The sequence below is a fragment of the Mastigoproctus giganteus genome, chromosome 2, assembly GCF_048544385.1.
Source record: "Mastigoproctus giganteus isolate SK-2022 chromosome 2, ASM4854438v1, whole genome shotgun sequence".
In the NCBI taxonomy this organism is placed as follows: Eukaryota; Metazoa; Arthropoda; class Arachnida; order Uropygi; family Thelyphonidae; genus Mastigoproctus; species Mastigoproctus giganteus.
Genome location: NC_143576.1, coordinates 129,152,917 through 129,168,502, shown reverse-complemented (window position 1 = coordinate 129,168,502; position 15,586 = coordinate 129,152,917). Strand labels below are relative to the sequence as shown.

The following is a 15,586-nucleotide window of genomic DNA, read 5'->3' as shown; positions in this document are numbered from 1 at the left end:
TCATCAAATAACAAGTCTTTTTTTTGTGACAAATAACTTGTATCTAAAGCCCTAAATGAATACAGTATATTTCCTGACAAAAATGGTGATGTTGAATCAGAAGCAAGGGTGCTAAGAATTCTGAGTAATACAAGGGACATTTGAAAAATTCATGGCACGAGTATGAAACGGTAGTGCCAGTGTTAAAAATTTCTGTACTTAACATATTATGTACTTCGAATAGCATCCTAACAAGTTTCAATAGCCTTTTTTTTTAAATTACAGGTTCCCAAGTTATTTAAATTACAAGTCAACAAAGTTGTGTAATGAGGAGAGATGGACAAAATCAGTCGTGCAGTCATCTAATACTTCGGAAAAAAGGGACTAATGCCAAAAGCAATTCATGAGGATATGGTTACAACTTTGGGGGATGCCATTTCCTACTTCATGATTAAGTGGCCAGCAGAATTTAATCAAGGGAAGGAGAGCCTAGAAGATAACCCACATTATGGAAGACCTCCAATATCCATCCCTCAGTTGTTAACAGTGTGCACGATCCGGTGATGAGTGACAGTTCGGCACTCTGACATCTTGGGCATCTCATCTGAATGTGTGTACCACAAATAACAGAGACCCTCACTCACTATGAAAAAGGTGTCAACACAATCCGTCTCAAAGTTGTTGACAGCAGATCAAAAATGCACAACTTCAAGCAGATCCAACAAATTTCCTTGCAAGATTTGTGATGAGATGTTGACCCATCACTTTCAGCCAGAGACAAATGAGTATTCCAAACAGTGGAAATTCAGCCCTTCTCCACATCCAAAGAAAGCCAAATAAATTTCTTCTGCTGGAAAGGTTATGACATTAGTTTTTGGGATGCTGATGGTGTGTTGTTAGTGGATTACTTTCATAAAGGCTGTCAATCACATAGGGGATATTACACAGGCCTTATGAGGCATTTGGGTGAAAACATTAAACACAAATGCTGAGGAAAGCTCAGCAAAGGAGTCTTATTCCCCCAGGACAAATGTATGTCTGCTATCAAGTCTGCACACTTCCATGCATGAGTGTGGTTTGAAATCTTTGACCATCTGCCATATTCACCTATTTCTGAATTTGAAAACATACATGGCTGGCATCCATTTCTACACTGACAGTGTTGTCATTGCTGCAATGGAGATATTCCTGGAGGCCCAAGATAAAACTTTCTTCACAGCTGGCATCAACACATTGCAGCATCAGTGGCAAAAGTGTATCAATTCCAAAGGGAATTGTTGAAAAGTAATGTTACCAGACTCCTCAAATAAACCTTTTATAACTCAGGCCACGAACTTTTCAAATACTCTTCGTAAGGCCTCACAATTTATAAATGGCAATACATTGATCCTCTAGTTGTTACCCCTAATCAAAATACTGAAAAAATATCGCTTTGCCACATCATCTCTCTTGAACTAATAACAATGTCGCAAAACTATACACATTGTTGGAAAGCTTCAGAATGTAGGAAAGGGGATTTGAAAACGTGGAAGTATCCAACTTGAATCTCATTGTATCATAAATTTATTGCGCAGTTAGTAAATAAGAAGATCACATTAAAATTCAACATTATCAGTCAATACATAGTAACTGACAAATATCTTTATTAAGCTCTTCAGATACACGGTAAAAAACAGAAAAGAAAAATAAAGTTACTTTGGGTGAGAAATTTGCAATGTTTCATAGTGCTATATTCCTAATAATTGCTTCATTTCCAATAACACTTTCCAAGAAACAAACATTCTTTAAGAAGCATTTAGTTTTATGCCCACATTCATATGTCTTCATTCAGCCAACAAGAATACTGTAAAGTTGAACTTCTTTTATTAACTGTACAGCTTTTAAGTACTAATTTTCTATTTATGCCAACAGCATAATTTATAGCACATTTTTGAAATATATGTTGGGTTGGTTTCTCACACAAGGGCTGATATAATCAGAATTTGCAAGTTACTAATATATCTACAAATAAGCATGAAAGTAGTTAAAAAAAAAACTATACATTACACTAATCTATATCTGTCTAAAACTTAATAAATAGCTGGAGAATTTAATAAGAATTTAAAGTAAATTCTTATTAAATGTAATTAAAGTTTAAATGGTATTACAATACTATGCAAGAGGGATGGACTCTTGAGATATAGTACCATTACTAAAGGAGAAACAGTTAAGTTGTAGACTACGAGACTAAGCAAGCAACTTTTTTTGTTTCATAAAGCAGCATGTTTGCCAAGCCAACATTAAATGTATGTTATGATATTGAATGGTTATTTTATAATGAAATTTTTATGTACTTACTTATCTGCTTCTAATGAAAATGCTGCCAAAAAATATGGTTTGGAAACTTGTCTGTGAAATTTCTTCAATGTCACTTTGCATTTAACCAAGATAACTTCAACCTGTTTGTGAGCTGATGTTCAACAACCAGCATGTAAATTTCCTGCTATGATATAGATAGCAATATTGATTTCTACAGATTGATGCTGCTATTTCCATCCCAGTAGGATTGATCTCTATAGGCAGAAGGAAACTCAGATGTTATTCTTCCTGATAGTATCCTGGTTTCTTGTTGCTTGCTGCTGACTGAGCAGTGATGCCTATTAGGATGCTGCTGACAATAGGAAATTTACTTTGCACTGCAAGCTAAGTTGGCTTTGAATTTTGATAGTAGCTGGGGGATGGGGATACTCAGCACTTTGGAATCAATACACCAATATTTTAATTATGCTACTAAATTGATGAAGAGTATTCCCTGGCCTAATTTCTCCTGAAAGTTTTGAAGCTCAATGCCCTGTTTCACCATACTACAAGAGTCCAACGATGCAGTACCATTATTTCTAAATGGTGGTAAAAATTCTAGTAATGGCATTCTTCCCAAAAAATCTTCCACATATGATGTAAAATTTCATGTAAAGTCAATAAACTAACCAATAATAATAATAGTGAATTTGATATTGGCAAACATGTTGCTTTTGGAAATGAAAACTTATTTTATTAGTGCAGCATTCTACACTTAACCTGAAAGAATTGATTCAAATGTAGAAACAAAACAAAGGATATTTTAAATATTAATGGGAAGCTAAAAAATTGAAAGAGGGGATAAAAAGATGATATTCAGCATTGTAGTAACACCCAGTATTATAGTTTGGCCATTATGGACAAGGAAATTACAAGAGTAAATTTCTAAGATATTTTACTCGAAACATATATCATCTACTATAAAACTATAACACTAATTGATTTATTTATTTGGTTTCAACGAGTGTTTAAAATGGTACTGATATGAACAAGTATATTAGTTTTGTATAGCTAAAATCTAACAGCTTCACTCATTGTAGTTATGTACAATACATTCATAATTTCATAGAGAATTAACTGTTCAAAAAGTTATGACCAATTAAAATAATTCACTTTATAGTCTTATTATTGGTATCTAGTTTGTTAAAAACAATTTTACTTCTTATTCTTGCAACTCTCAAGTGGGCACAGTCATCAAACTTAAAATTTTGGAAAATAATTATATAATATAAACAATACTGTATAAACTTTATTTTGAAATCAAATATAAATAACACCAAAACAAAGAATTTTATATGGCACAATTACTTAAAAAAATAACTTTTACACAGCAAAGATTTAACTGTTTTATTCATTACAGTAACAATTATTTTCCAATTAAAGGAAGCAAACTTCAACACAAAAATGCCATGCTGTTTTATTGAATTATGTGGATAAATATGAAATATTGAATTTTAAAAAATCAGAATTTCACTAATTTCAGTTTCTAAAATTTTAAGAGTACATTATAGAAGAATTTCATTATTATTAACAATTTCACATGAATAATGAATAAATTCTACAGCAGACCACCTGATAAACAAATGGCAAACACAAATGCATCCAACTTGCTCTGCAACATTAACAAAAAATTATAGCTTATATGAAAAGATCAAAAACATCTCTAATACAATATGCAATTTTGTTATAATTTCTACGTGGAATACAAAATTGTATTATACCACTGATATAACAGCAAAAGAAGTGAGATTAGAAAATAAAATTCATTTAAAAAATATATTTAATTATTTTAATATCAAAAGCTCTCCTAATACAAAAATTCAAAAACAGAAAGTGAAATCAGTTAATTCACCATGCAAATCATTTAACGAAATTAATAAATTCATTTTTAATACATTTATCACAAATTATGAAAAGAACAGCATTAAAGCAAAAATATATACCAATTTAGAGAAATATACAAAATACTGATGTATTGTATTAATTTACATAAAAAATACAAAATGCTTGAAATACTGGTATACTGACTCTATTCTGTACACCTTAAGTTTCATTAATAATAAAAAAAATTCCTTTTTATTATCATTATTTTTTTGAATGGAAAAGAGGGATGGTGTTAAATTTCAAGAGGAATGGCCTCTTAAGATTTAATGTCATGTGCAGATAAAACTATATTATTTACTTTTAGATATCAGATTATAAAATTATTGCCTACACATTTATATCATATCAATAACCTATTATTTCAGTTAATATTTTAATTTATTTAATAAAAAATTTAAATCTGCTTAATAAAAGAAAACTCTAGAGGGTTCTCTTGTGCAGCCAAAATTTAGAATTAAAACTTAAATATCAGATCATATGTACTGGAAAGGTTATGAATGAAAGAAAGTCTCATCTTAATCAAGTGCTTGTGATAACATTATATTTTCAGATTTAAAGTGAATAAAAATATTTCTACTTTCTTTTCAAAATAAATAGAATGTTTCTTAATTTTCATTACTAAAACAGTGACCAACAGATTTATCTAAGTTAGACAGAATTTAATGACAAAAGGAACTCCACAGACAGTAAAAGGGTACTTAAATTCTTAATTACCAGATAATTAAATACCACAAACAAGAGATCCATTAGAATAATTCAGCTGGAATGAGGTTTTTATATAATGATCACAAGCATAACCATGAAGAATGGAACCTTTTTTTACAGGCTTGCTGAAATGCAGTTTGACCAATTAGTTGGCACACTAGTGTATATGAACACCAAAAATAGTAAAACTTAAAAATGTTTAAATATTTATTAGAATTGTATCGGTGTGGATTTTATATTCTGGAAGATACTCAATGTCTGTTATAAATATCTGTTATGCTGCCCTGTGATTCTCCATTAGCAGACTAAAATGTCTCCCCCAGCCTCAATGGATTTAAAGACATTGCATTTACTCAAGGAAGATAAAGCCTACCCAGAGTGGAATAAGAAATCAAAGGATTCTGGTGTATCAAGACAGACTTTTGTCTTACTATGCTAAAACTAATATTTGTTATATGCAGAACAAAATGAACTTATACTGACCTTTATAGCAGCATACAGCAGCAGCAGATGAAGTGTGAATTCTAAAAATTAAGTGTAAATATCAATTTATAATAATAAAAAAAGTTTTGAATTAATGTAACTTTCCTAATTTTGGTTGAGGTGCAATTATTATGTTAAATAAATATTAATCATATATGTACTTTGTGAACTATCCAATAACTGAAAGTGAATATTTTAAATGTTTCATTGTCATTTTATTCTTATGCATAATAAAATTCTAAATAAGTTATAGATCAGTCAAGATCTCAAATCAAGAAACTACTTTTATAGAATTCTGCTGAATAAAAAGAACAGTTGCCAAACACAAATGCATTCTTATAAGTTACTCAATGTCTGTTATAAATATCAATTATGATAATAAAATAAGCAAGTGAACCTGAAGTAACAAGATATGATGAGAGTGATAACTACTGAAAATATTCAATATTAAATGCCTTAAACAGCATGACACATAAGAATGTGGTATACTCTACGAGACTGAACTTATTAATCCACACAATAAAATATGGAACTGAGCCTTAATATTTGCACAGGCAGGTGTTGTATTCCCTGTATTGCTTTACATTACTTTCACATATATTTTATATTTCTGCTTAATACTAAGCAGTCCTAAGAATCAGATGAATGCCGGAATCAGTATAGACTGGTTGACTCAATTCTCCAACCTTTAAAGCAAATGAAGAATCCTCAAAAGGCTTTTGCATTGCTCCTCTCCCAAAAAGCCCCAGGTCTCCTCCACGTTTAGCTGAACTACAGTCACTGTACTTTGAAGCTAAATCTTCAAATGTAGCCTTTCCTGATACTATCTGCTCATGGTATCCTATAAAAAAGATTTATAGTTTAATTAGAAGAAAAACTCTAGTTTTATATCTTATACAGTCAGTCCTCGTGTAACAAGCATTTACACTACACGAATTCGATCATACACGACTTATAAATAGGGGAACTATGTCACATATAACACAAACCAAATTCACTTATACACGATTCGTCTTTGCGTTTACAAGAAATGGCAATTGAACAAGGTGGAATCACAACAGCTGAACGCAACACTTACTGCATTGTTTACTCAGTTGCTACATGTGCAACTTTTCACTATGCACTAATATGTATTTGCAATGCACTATGTATTTGTAAAGAAAATTTTTTGTTCTTTTTAAACTGTAATTGTGCTTCATTCCCTAAAAATGAGTAAAATACTTGAAAATGGTGTGAAAAGGAAGCATGCTAGTGAAGATACTGCAGGTTCAGAGAGAAAAAGAAAAACGTCTAAGGTAAAGAAAGCCAACATGAGAACCATGGAAAACTACAGGCAACTTTGCTGGACAAAGTGGTTTTCTGCTACAGCAGTTTTTCCCTGCATTCTCGGTAAACAGATGGTGCATGTTATCGGCAATGTTCCCTCTAATTTTTCTTATAGCTGCGTGGTGCAGAAATGCACCTGAGTAAAAAAATTTCAGACAAGATTAAATATGTGCAATATTTTTACAAATTGTTTTAATTATAAGTAGGGACATATACATAATAATAAAAAAAATGTTAACAATAAATTTACACTTTACAGTTAGTTAATTTATTTTTCTCTTCTGTTCTTTGTAGAAGTCCATACTTTGTGGACATCATCTACATTTATTGTTGCACCATTAGCTAAATGCAATTTGATTCTCATAAGGTCACTTAAATGATCTTCATGTATTCTATTTCAATTTTTTGTTTTAATTAAATTCATAGTGCAAAATCCTCGCTCGCAGTCTGCACCTGATGCTTGAAATATTTCCATAATATTATAGAGAATGGATACGTTACAAAACTCGTAAGCACGAAATTTAAAGTGTCACAAAGTTTTAAATGCTCCAGTTTTAGTTTTTTCGGCAATTATAAATTTTAATTCTGAATATTCTTCTGATATTTTAGAGATAACATCACTTCGTTATTTGTAATAAATAGTGAATATTTTTTTGCAAGGCGTATCACATTAAGTTTCCCAAAGTCAAAATTATTGCTTTCATTTGTGACAGCATTAATATCAAATACTTTCCAATTGTTTAATTCATCATCAGGAAATCTGTTGTCTAAGTGATCATATACACGTTTTATAAAGGGAATTATAGCTGCAGTGTCAACATCACTTTGAATTTTTGATAATACTTCTTTCACATTTTCACTCCAGAAAATATTTTTTCCAAGATATTGGCTTCTTAATTTGTTTATTTTAGCTTTAACATATTGATGTGCATCAATAATATTTAAACAACTTTTTTATAGATATTTGCAAAGCGATGCTGTTGTTGTTGTTGCTTGGGTTTTATTGGCGCATTAACGACTAAAGCTATAATGCGCCAAAAGCAAAGCAATGCAAGCTCTCCTAATACATCATTGAGTGCAATTAATGCCACATGATATTGTGAATTTGTCAAAATTTGTAAACATTATTTACTAATAGGATCATTACATTTGTTAACCTACTCATTGCAATATTCGATTAATATTTCATAATTTTTTACTAAAGCATCGACTGCAAAATGTCTGGATAACCATCTGACTTCATTTAATGGTCTAAAAGATACAACATCGTGTTCTGTAAACTGGGCTAGTTCTAATTTTCCTTTTTTTATGCTAGACCTGCTAAATATTGTGTATACAGTTCTAAGCAATGCCTCTACATCTTGCATAATAGATACATTTTTCCATGCGCTGTCCAATCCTAAATATTCTTGGTGTGCAACTCAATGTTGTCCAGATAGATGTAATATTTCCTTTTTGGGAATTGCTGCTACTCCATTTTTCCTTCCAAGCATAACACTTGCTCCATCAGATGGAGCATAACACTTGCTCCATCTGATGTGAACATTAACATCTTTTTTATTTTGTGACAGTATGTCCATTTTTGCTAAAATGGACATACTGTCACAGTTTGTAAGCTTCAAAATACCTCCAAATACTAATTTGTAATATGTTTCATTTTTCACTTGAAATTTAAAATACAAAATTAATACTTTTTGTACTGAAATAGTACTTTCGTCTACAATTAACGTGAGGAAAGTAGATTCTCTTATTTCATTCAGGATATTTTTTATAAGAACAGAATTTATACATTCAACAAATTCAAATGAATAATTTTTGCTTCTCCAATTTTTACATATATCTATAAATTTTTAGATGTGTTCATGAATGTCTTGTACAGAGTTCATTGATGCATTAATTTTTATGGCTAATATCACATCATTAATTAAAACCTCAACCGTATCAAAATTTGATTTCAATTGTTCACTTCTTTCCTTTTTTATGTTACATACTTCTACAGTTTCCGTCAAAATACTTAAAATTCCACCTTTTTTTCAGATTAAGTAACTTGGTAACTGAGTCTATATGTATCTTCTGACTAAGATGCCATTTTAAATAATCTAGTTTCCATTCTTCCCATTTTCTTCCTGTACTAAATTCTCCTGCAACTTTCTACACTACCCCCACACATACTGTGTATGTGTGTGGTTGAGTGGATGGATTGTAAGAATGCTGACCTTACCCTATTATATTATTTTTATAACAATAAATTCACCTTAAAAACATACAATATAAACTACAACCGCTGCAGTCCTTTATATATTCGTAATGTAATAATTTTTTTCATATAAATAAAAATCAACACATATAACTTTTCACTATGCACTAATATGTATTTGTAAAGAAAAGATGTGGGAACATGTCATGCAATAGCGAATCTTATGGCATGAGGTAACCCCCCCTTCCTATATCCATTCTTCCACTAATACTCCTGTCACCATCTAGTATGTTGGCTCTGTGCGTGGGAAGTAAAAGCACCTGTGCAACTTCATAGAAATCAGTGTGTGGCCGCACACATGTATAGCTTAGAGGGAACCGTGGTTATCGGTAGTGGCAGTAGAAGTCGAGAACGATATACTGATTGACATGTCGGCGTGATAGACAAAGTTAGGAAATAACACAACCTAACTGCTGAGAATAATTACAAAGAATTCAGAGAAAATAAAAGCAACTTTTAGATTCTCTACTAAAACAGCGAACTGGGACCAGTTTGACAATGTAATTCAAGATGCTCTTCATGACCCAGCTAGCAACTTCTACCAATCAATGAACAGTGCGCAGAAAACAGACTTTGTGCAGTCTGCTCCTCAAAGCTTTAGAGGCTTCCATGAAAAAATGTTCCAGGAAACCAAGATCTGTTCCACGGTGGTTGCAGGAACTCACTAACCTGCGCAATTCTCTGAAGCGTGCTCGGAAAGAATACCAACGCAAGAGAAGGACTGAACCTGCTCACATTGCAGAACAGTATAGAGACCGATTCAAAGCAGTCCGCCGTGAATATACTAACAAAATTTACCATGCCAAGCAAAGCTCCTGGCGTTCCCTTGTCAAGACTGAGGGGAACCGGAATCCGTGGGGTTTAGTCCACAAACTCGTGAGGAATAAGCTGGGATCCACGGATGTCATACACTCTGTCCGCTCTGATGACTCGTCTGAGACTACACACTGGGAAGATACAATCAACCGGATTCTGGATGAACTAATATATCAGGACAACACCAACTCTGATACTGACATCCACAGGAAGATAGCAGTACAAAATTCCTGCTTCCAGCCAGATATTATGGAGGAACCATTCACAGAGGAAGAAGTCGATGCAGCAATTAAAAAAATCAAAAAAGGTAAAGCTCCTGGTTTGGATTTTATTGAAGGCGAGACTGTGCAACGTCTCTGGGCCATAGCTCCAATGATACTTCTTCAGCTCTTCAACACCTGTCTGAATGAGGGTAACTTTCCATCACGTTGGAAGCATGCTAATCTGAGGCTCTTACCTAAGGATCCCACAGGTACCTCCAAGGCATATCGCCCGATTGCGCTGCTTCCCATTCTCGGCAAGGTTTTTGAGAGACTGCTGCTCTCCCGCTTCCAACCCCGATATGAAGCCAGTGGTTTGGCATCCTCGCTTCAATTTGGATTCAAACAAGGGTGCTCCACAATTGATGCTCTATCCAAAACCCTCAAAGTTGCAGAACAGTCGGATGCAACTTATGTACTGGCAATCTTCATTGACTTCAAAGGAGCTTTTGACACAGTGTGGTGGCCGGGCGTTCTTCAGAGGGCCAGAGTCTCTAACTGCACTTGGAATTTCTACCACTGCCTCAAAAGCTACTTCTCTAACCGCAAGGTCAGCATCAAAACAAAATATCACTGCATCACCTGACATCTAACCCGAGGCTGTCCCCAGGGCTCCATCCTGGGGCCAGCTGTCTGGAATATACTTGACGACTGGCTCCTGAGGGACTACCCACACACTACTCAGCTTTCTTATGCCGACGACATGGTTATTATCATTGAGGGCCCCACCCGCGCCACCATAGAAACCCAGGCTACGGTTGTTCTCGCTGCTCTGTCCGTATGGGCCACGGAAAATAAACTCTCAGTCTCCACTGAGAAGAGCAAAATCCTCCTATTAAAAGGCAAATTGGACTTCTCCAGACCTCCTACCATACGTTTTAATGGCCGCCCACTGAAAAACTACCGATCGGTGAAGTACCTAGGAGTAATTTTGGACGACAGGAGAACTTTCATTCCTCATATCCAGGCTATCAAAGAAAAGATAAAAAATTACATCACTATGTTAGCACGCTTTACCCGCAAGGACTGGGGTCTTAAAGGACCAACTCAACGCCTTTTATACTCAGCAGTATTTATACCAATTGTTACATATGGAGCTGCAGTATGGTACCACCGAATGACTTTAGTGCATGCTCAACGTAAAATTCAGCAAATTCAACGACTTATGCTACTACAAATGATCCGCGCATGTAGAACGACATCAACTGCCGCCCTACAGCTACTAACAGGCCGCCTCCCTTTGGACCTCCACGTCGCTTTTATCGGACTTTCTCATGCCATCAAGAAGAATAAGGAAGCTGAATTCCTCACTATTCAAACCCGTACCGATACCGACATCAAACAGGAACATAAACGTGTGTGGCTACAATTCATAAACTTATGGCAAACCCGCTGGAATAACTCCACAACTGGTGCAACTACTAAACTTTTCCTTCCTGTGGTAACCTACATCAACAAGCAACGTTCCACTTGGTTCTTCCCTAACGTCTATGCTTCCTTCCTATTAACTGGCCACGGGTCCTTCAAGAGACGTCTTCTAGAGTTCGGCCTAGTCGAGGATGCCCTCTGTACCTGCGGAGAACCTGAAGACTGGGATCACATGATGCACTCATGCAACGTATACTTAGATCTAAGAAACCAACTACTCCTAGACCTCCACACTACATCACTTCGGCCAGAAACCAAGTTATCGGAATCTAATGATGCCTTCCGTGCACTGACCAGTTATGCCAACGAGGTCTTTCGTCGTCGCTGGCATCACCTGCAACTCCCGAACACTACTCCTGGATAACCTCCTCTAGACAGCAACTGATACCCAGCACCAGAAACTTCCAGACATGAAACTGCAAATGGCGGACAGCCCTGTCGACGCCGCTCCGTGATTCTCCATTGTGACGATCCTGGACTGTTTAATTTGAACTTTACCTATTCTCTTCTTCCTACCCACAGTCTTTCTTCAGGACTCCCACAACTGCACCTAGCACTCTTCCTGCTCCGTTTCGCCTGGGAGGATGCCTACGCTCTGTCATCCTCGCTATCTTGTCTGCCTTCCACTTTCCTGTCTCTTCTCTGCTCTTTCCTTGGCCTTCCCCACTCTCGCTCCTGCAAGAGTGTGGACGACCCGTCAGATGTCTTTTACTCCCTGGTCCGGCTCCTCGTGCCAGTGGACGGATGCTGGGAGGCTCCTTCCTGGTGATCGCACCTCCCAGTAACGAAGAGGCCAGTCAAACAACACAAACAACACACTACTCACACATAACCCCCACTGACTGGCTTTGCTATGTTAACAGAGTATTTAACGCGGATTTGTGGGAAACCACGGGAACCGCATAACAAAAAACACTATGTCCACTATTTCGTTAAGTGTAACAAAAGACAGACCAAGACACAAAGAACTGGAAGAGATGGAACGTCTGTTATCTGTTTGGATAGAAGATCAAACAAAGAAGAGATCAGGAAAAAGTTTGCTTATGATAAAAGCAAAAGCATTAGCAATATTTTATTACGTAAAAATCGTAATAAAATACTTATGTATTTTATTATGATTATTTATTGTGTTTGGTAATGTTTTAGTTACAAATGTGTGTTCAATCTTGGGTGGTCAGCACCTAACCCAATTTTCCCCATAAGGCCTGTTATTTATATTGCACGATTTTGCATTGCACAAGGGTTTCTAGGAAGACAACTGCTATGTTATACAAGGACTGACTCTACTATCAACTGAATATATGCAAAAAAGAAACGAAAGAAAGTGATTCGTAGTTTAAAACCTAAAGGGAATAATATTCTAAAGGAAGAGTTACATTCAGAATTGGCCAAAATACATGAAACTTTCACAGCAGAATCAGTGCTTTCAATACAATATTTATGTCTCTCAAAATACTTTGCTATACTTCAGTTGTATGGTGGGAATAACTCCATTTTGGCTGAAAAATAAGCGATCGAGATAAAGTTAGACCACACATAACTGTTGTGCAGTAATACTTTGAGGATGGGTGAATAGAAAAATTAAACACATGCCATTTGCAGTGTGAATGATATGGCAGGAACCAAAAAAAATAACATTTTGTGGATTGCTACTTTTGTTTAACTAAGATCACTGGTTTCTTCTAAAAGTAAGATTCAATACCCCAATTTTCCTTTTGCAATGTGGCCAGAAACTCATTCTAACAACATACCAATTCCTATGCTTCAAACACTGACTTGAGATGAAAATGTCATCTTTTGAAGAAGAAAGAAGAAGAACAAACTGAAGTGTCCAACAAGCATGGAGAATATTATCAATCCAAGAGAGGCAACCTCATTTGATTATTCAAGTGAAACTAAAATGACTTAATTCAAGAAATGAATATTTCTAAGAGTGAACCAGAACTATTCGGTTACAGATTATAAGGATGAAACTTACTTGCATAACACACAACCATTATCTGGATATTGCAGCTGCCAAAAGAATTTAAAGCAGTTTTTTCTCTATGTTAGGAGATATTACTTACTGTGATATTGATGGCTTAATGATCACAAGCATAACTCTGAATGGAGGCTTGTCAAAATGTAAGTTAACCAATTAGCAGGAAACCTGGTATATACTGTACACCAAGAACAGTAAAACTTATATGTTTAAATATCTATTAGAATTATATCTGTCTGAATTTCATAATTCCTCCAATCAGTATTCTGATCTGCATCATTAATTATATTTTAATTGCAAAAGTATAGACAAAAAATTCTTAACAACATCATGTTTGTCAAGAAATGTCTATTTCTGTGTTGATTGTCCATTTTGTTATTCTGAGATATGGCTGGTAAGACATTTAGGAAGTTTTTTTTGGATAAAAAGAATTGTATCTAATAATGTTTTTTCATCTTATATAATATAATGTTAGAAGTAAGAATGTTTTAAATTATTTCTTATCCACTTCCCCCCCCCCCCCCAAAAAAAAAACTGAATTGTGCATAAAATTCACAAGCTCCTGTTTGCTTTGCTGGATTTGAATTTATGGGTGTAAGTCCATGCTGTTGGGTGTAAATCCCATATGGTGTAAGTGCATGCTGTTGTAAAATGATGGAAGGAAATACAAATTGGGCATACTACCCTTTTGAAAGAAACTTATAAAAATAGAGAATTCCATCTCAAAGAAATTAATTACACCAATTCATAACTGGAAAACTTGCTGTGATCTGAAAGTGGTTGCACTTTTACTGAATTTGCAACTTTGTTTCACCAAATTTAGCCATTTCTTGAAATAATAAGAAGGAAAGAAAGGGAGAATTCACATTATATTGTCAAGAATTGGTCATCTTGAACAACATATATATTTCTGAACAGAAGAGCATTTGCCACTGATTTATAAGAAAAATGTTTCTTGCTCTTCTTTAATTACCAAATTAGGCTTAATGAAAAACTTGTAAAAGCACTGGACAAACAAGGATGTGGTTTCCAACATGTGAAACAAAAATTTCATGAACCATTCATGTATTGTAAGCTAATGTTCCCAATATGTTTTTCAAGAGATTTTATTTTTATTATTTTTGATAAGCACAAATATGAATGGTTGTTATTTGTTGTTATTTGGTTTTTAGGAGTATTAGCAACTAAAGTCATATTGCTCTGAGAATATGCGATGGTCACTCCCCGACCTTTCTGCATCCTCCGTATTTGGTGGTCACGGGCTCGAACCCTGGTCTAATCAAGAAGCGTGTGCTAAGCACTGCTGCTCCTGATCACCTGGCTATGGAGGTGTCTAAATATGAATGGTAAAGAGTACTGTGGCACTATATATTGGTTGAAGGCAAAATGCAAAAACCATACGTGACAGAATATACTTCTTGAAATACACATGAAGCTTCACGTGTATTTCATGCACGAGTAGAAGATGAGTAAAAGTTAGTTCTTTAATGCAGGACCATTTAGACAGGAATGCATTATACTGCAGTCACAGCCTGAATTTGTTAAGGGGTGATCTTGTCTGACCAATCTGAATGGATACTATGATGCATTAACAAAGGAACTGAATGCAAAAACTAATACTGCTAAACAAATTGGAACAATGTGGCATTAAGGGAAAGATGCTGCCAAGTTTGCAGATGATACAAAGGTTGGTAGGTGATACAAAGGTTGTCTTTACTATCATTAACAAGTATGTTAATGATAGTAAAGACAGTATGCTATGGCAACAGGATCTAGAAAAGTTAGGTAGATGGGCTGAGAAGTAGCAACTGAAGTTTAATATTGACAAATGTATAAAGTACTGCACATAGGTAGCAGTATCCCAAGAGAAACATACTGTGTGGTACTACACTCGGGGAGGTGGGGAATGAAAAAGACCTGGGGGTAATTGTGCAGTCAGATATGAAGTTCTCTGAGCAGTGAAGATGGGCTGCCAGAGCAGGTCATGGAGTTTTGTCAATGATATATAGGAATTTTGCTGGATTTCTCCATTTTAGCATGAAGAGGCATTGCCACATGGGATGATGTGGGAGAATGCTGATTTTGGCTGCATAATTTAGTAGCAGAATTTCTTGCCTAAGGTGTAACAGT

The 15,586-nt window shown here is 34.9% G+C and overlaps 1 protein-coding gene across 1 annotated transcript in view; it reads right to left on the bottom strand.

The window, feature by feature from the left end:
* Window positions 1-4,407: 4,407 nt before the first annotated feature.
* Window positions 4,408-15,586, bottom strand: part of LOC150089559 (peptidyl-prolyl cis-trans isomerase NIMA-interacting 1-like) — a 48,534-nt gene continuing 37,355 nt past the window's right edge. Inside the window, exon 3 of the mRNA XM_090368670.1 lies at window positions 4,408-6,229. Within this exon, the coding sequence (XP_090224796.1) occupies window positions 6,009-6,229 (221 nt within the window). The 3' untranslated portion in view covers window positions 4,408-6,008. The remainder of the gene's footprint in view (window positions 6,230-15,586) is intronic.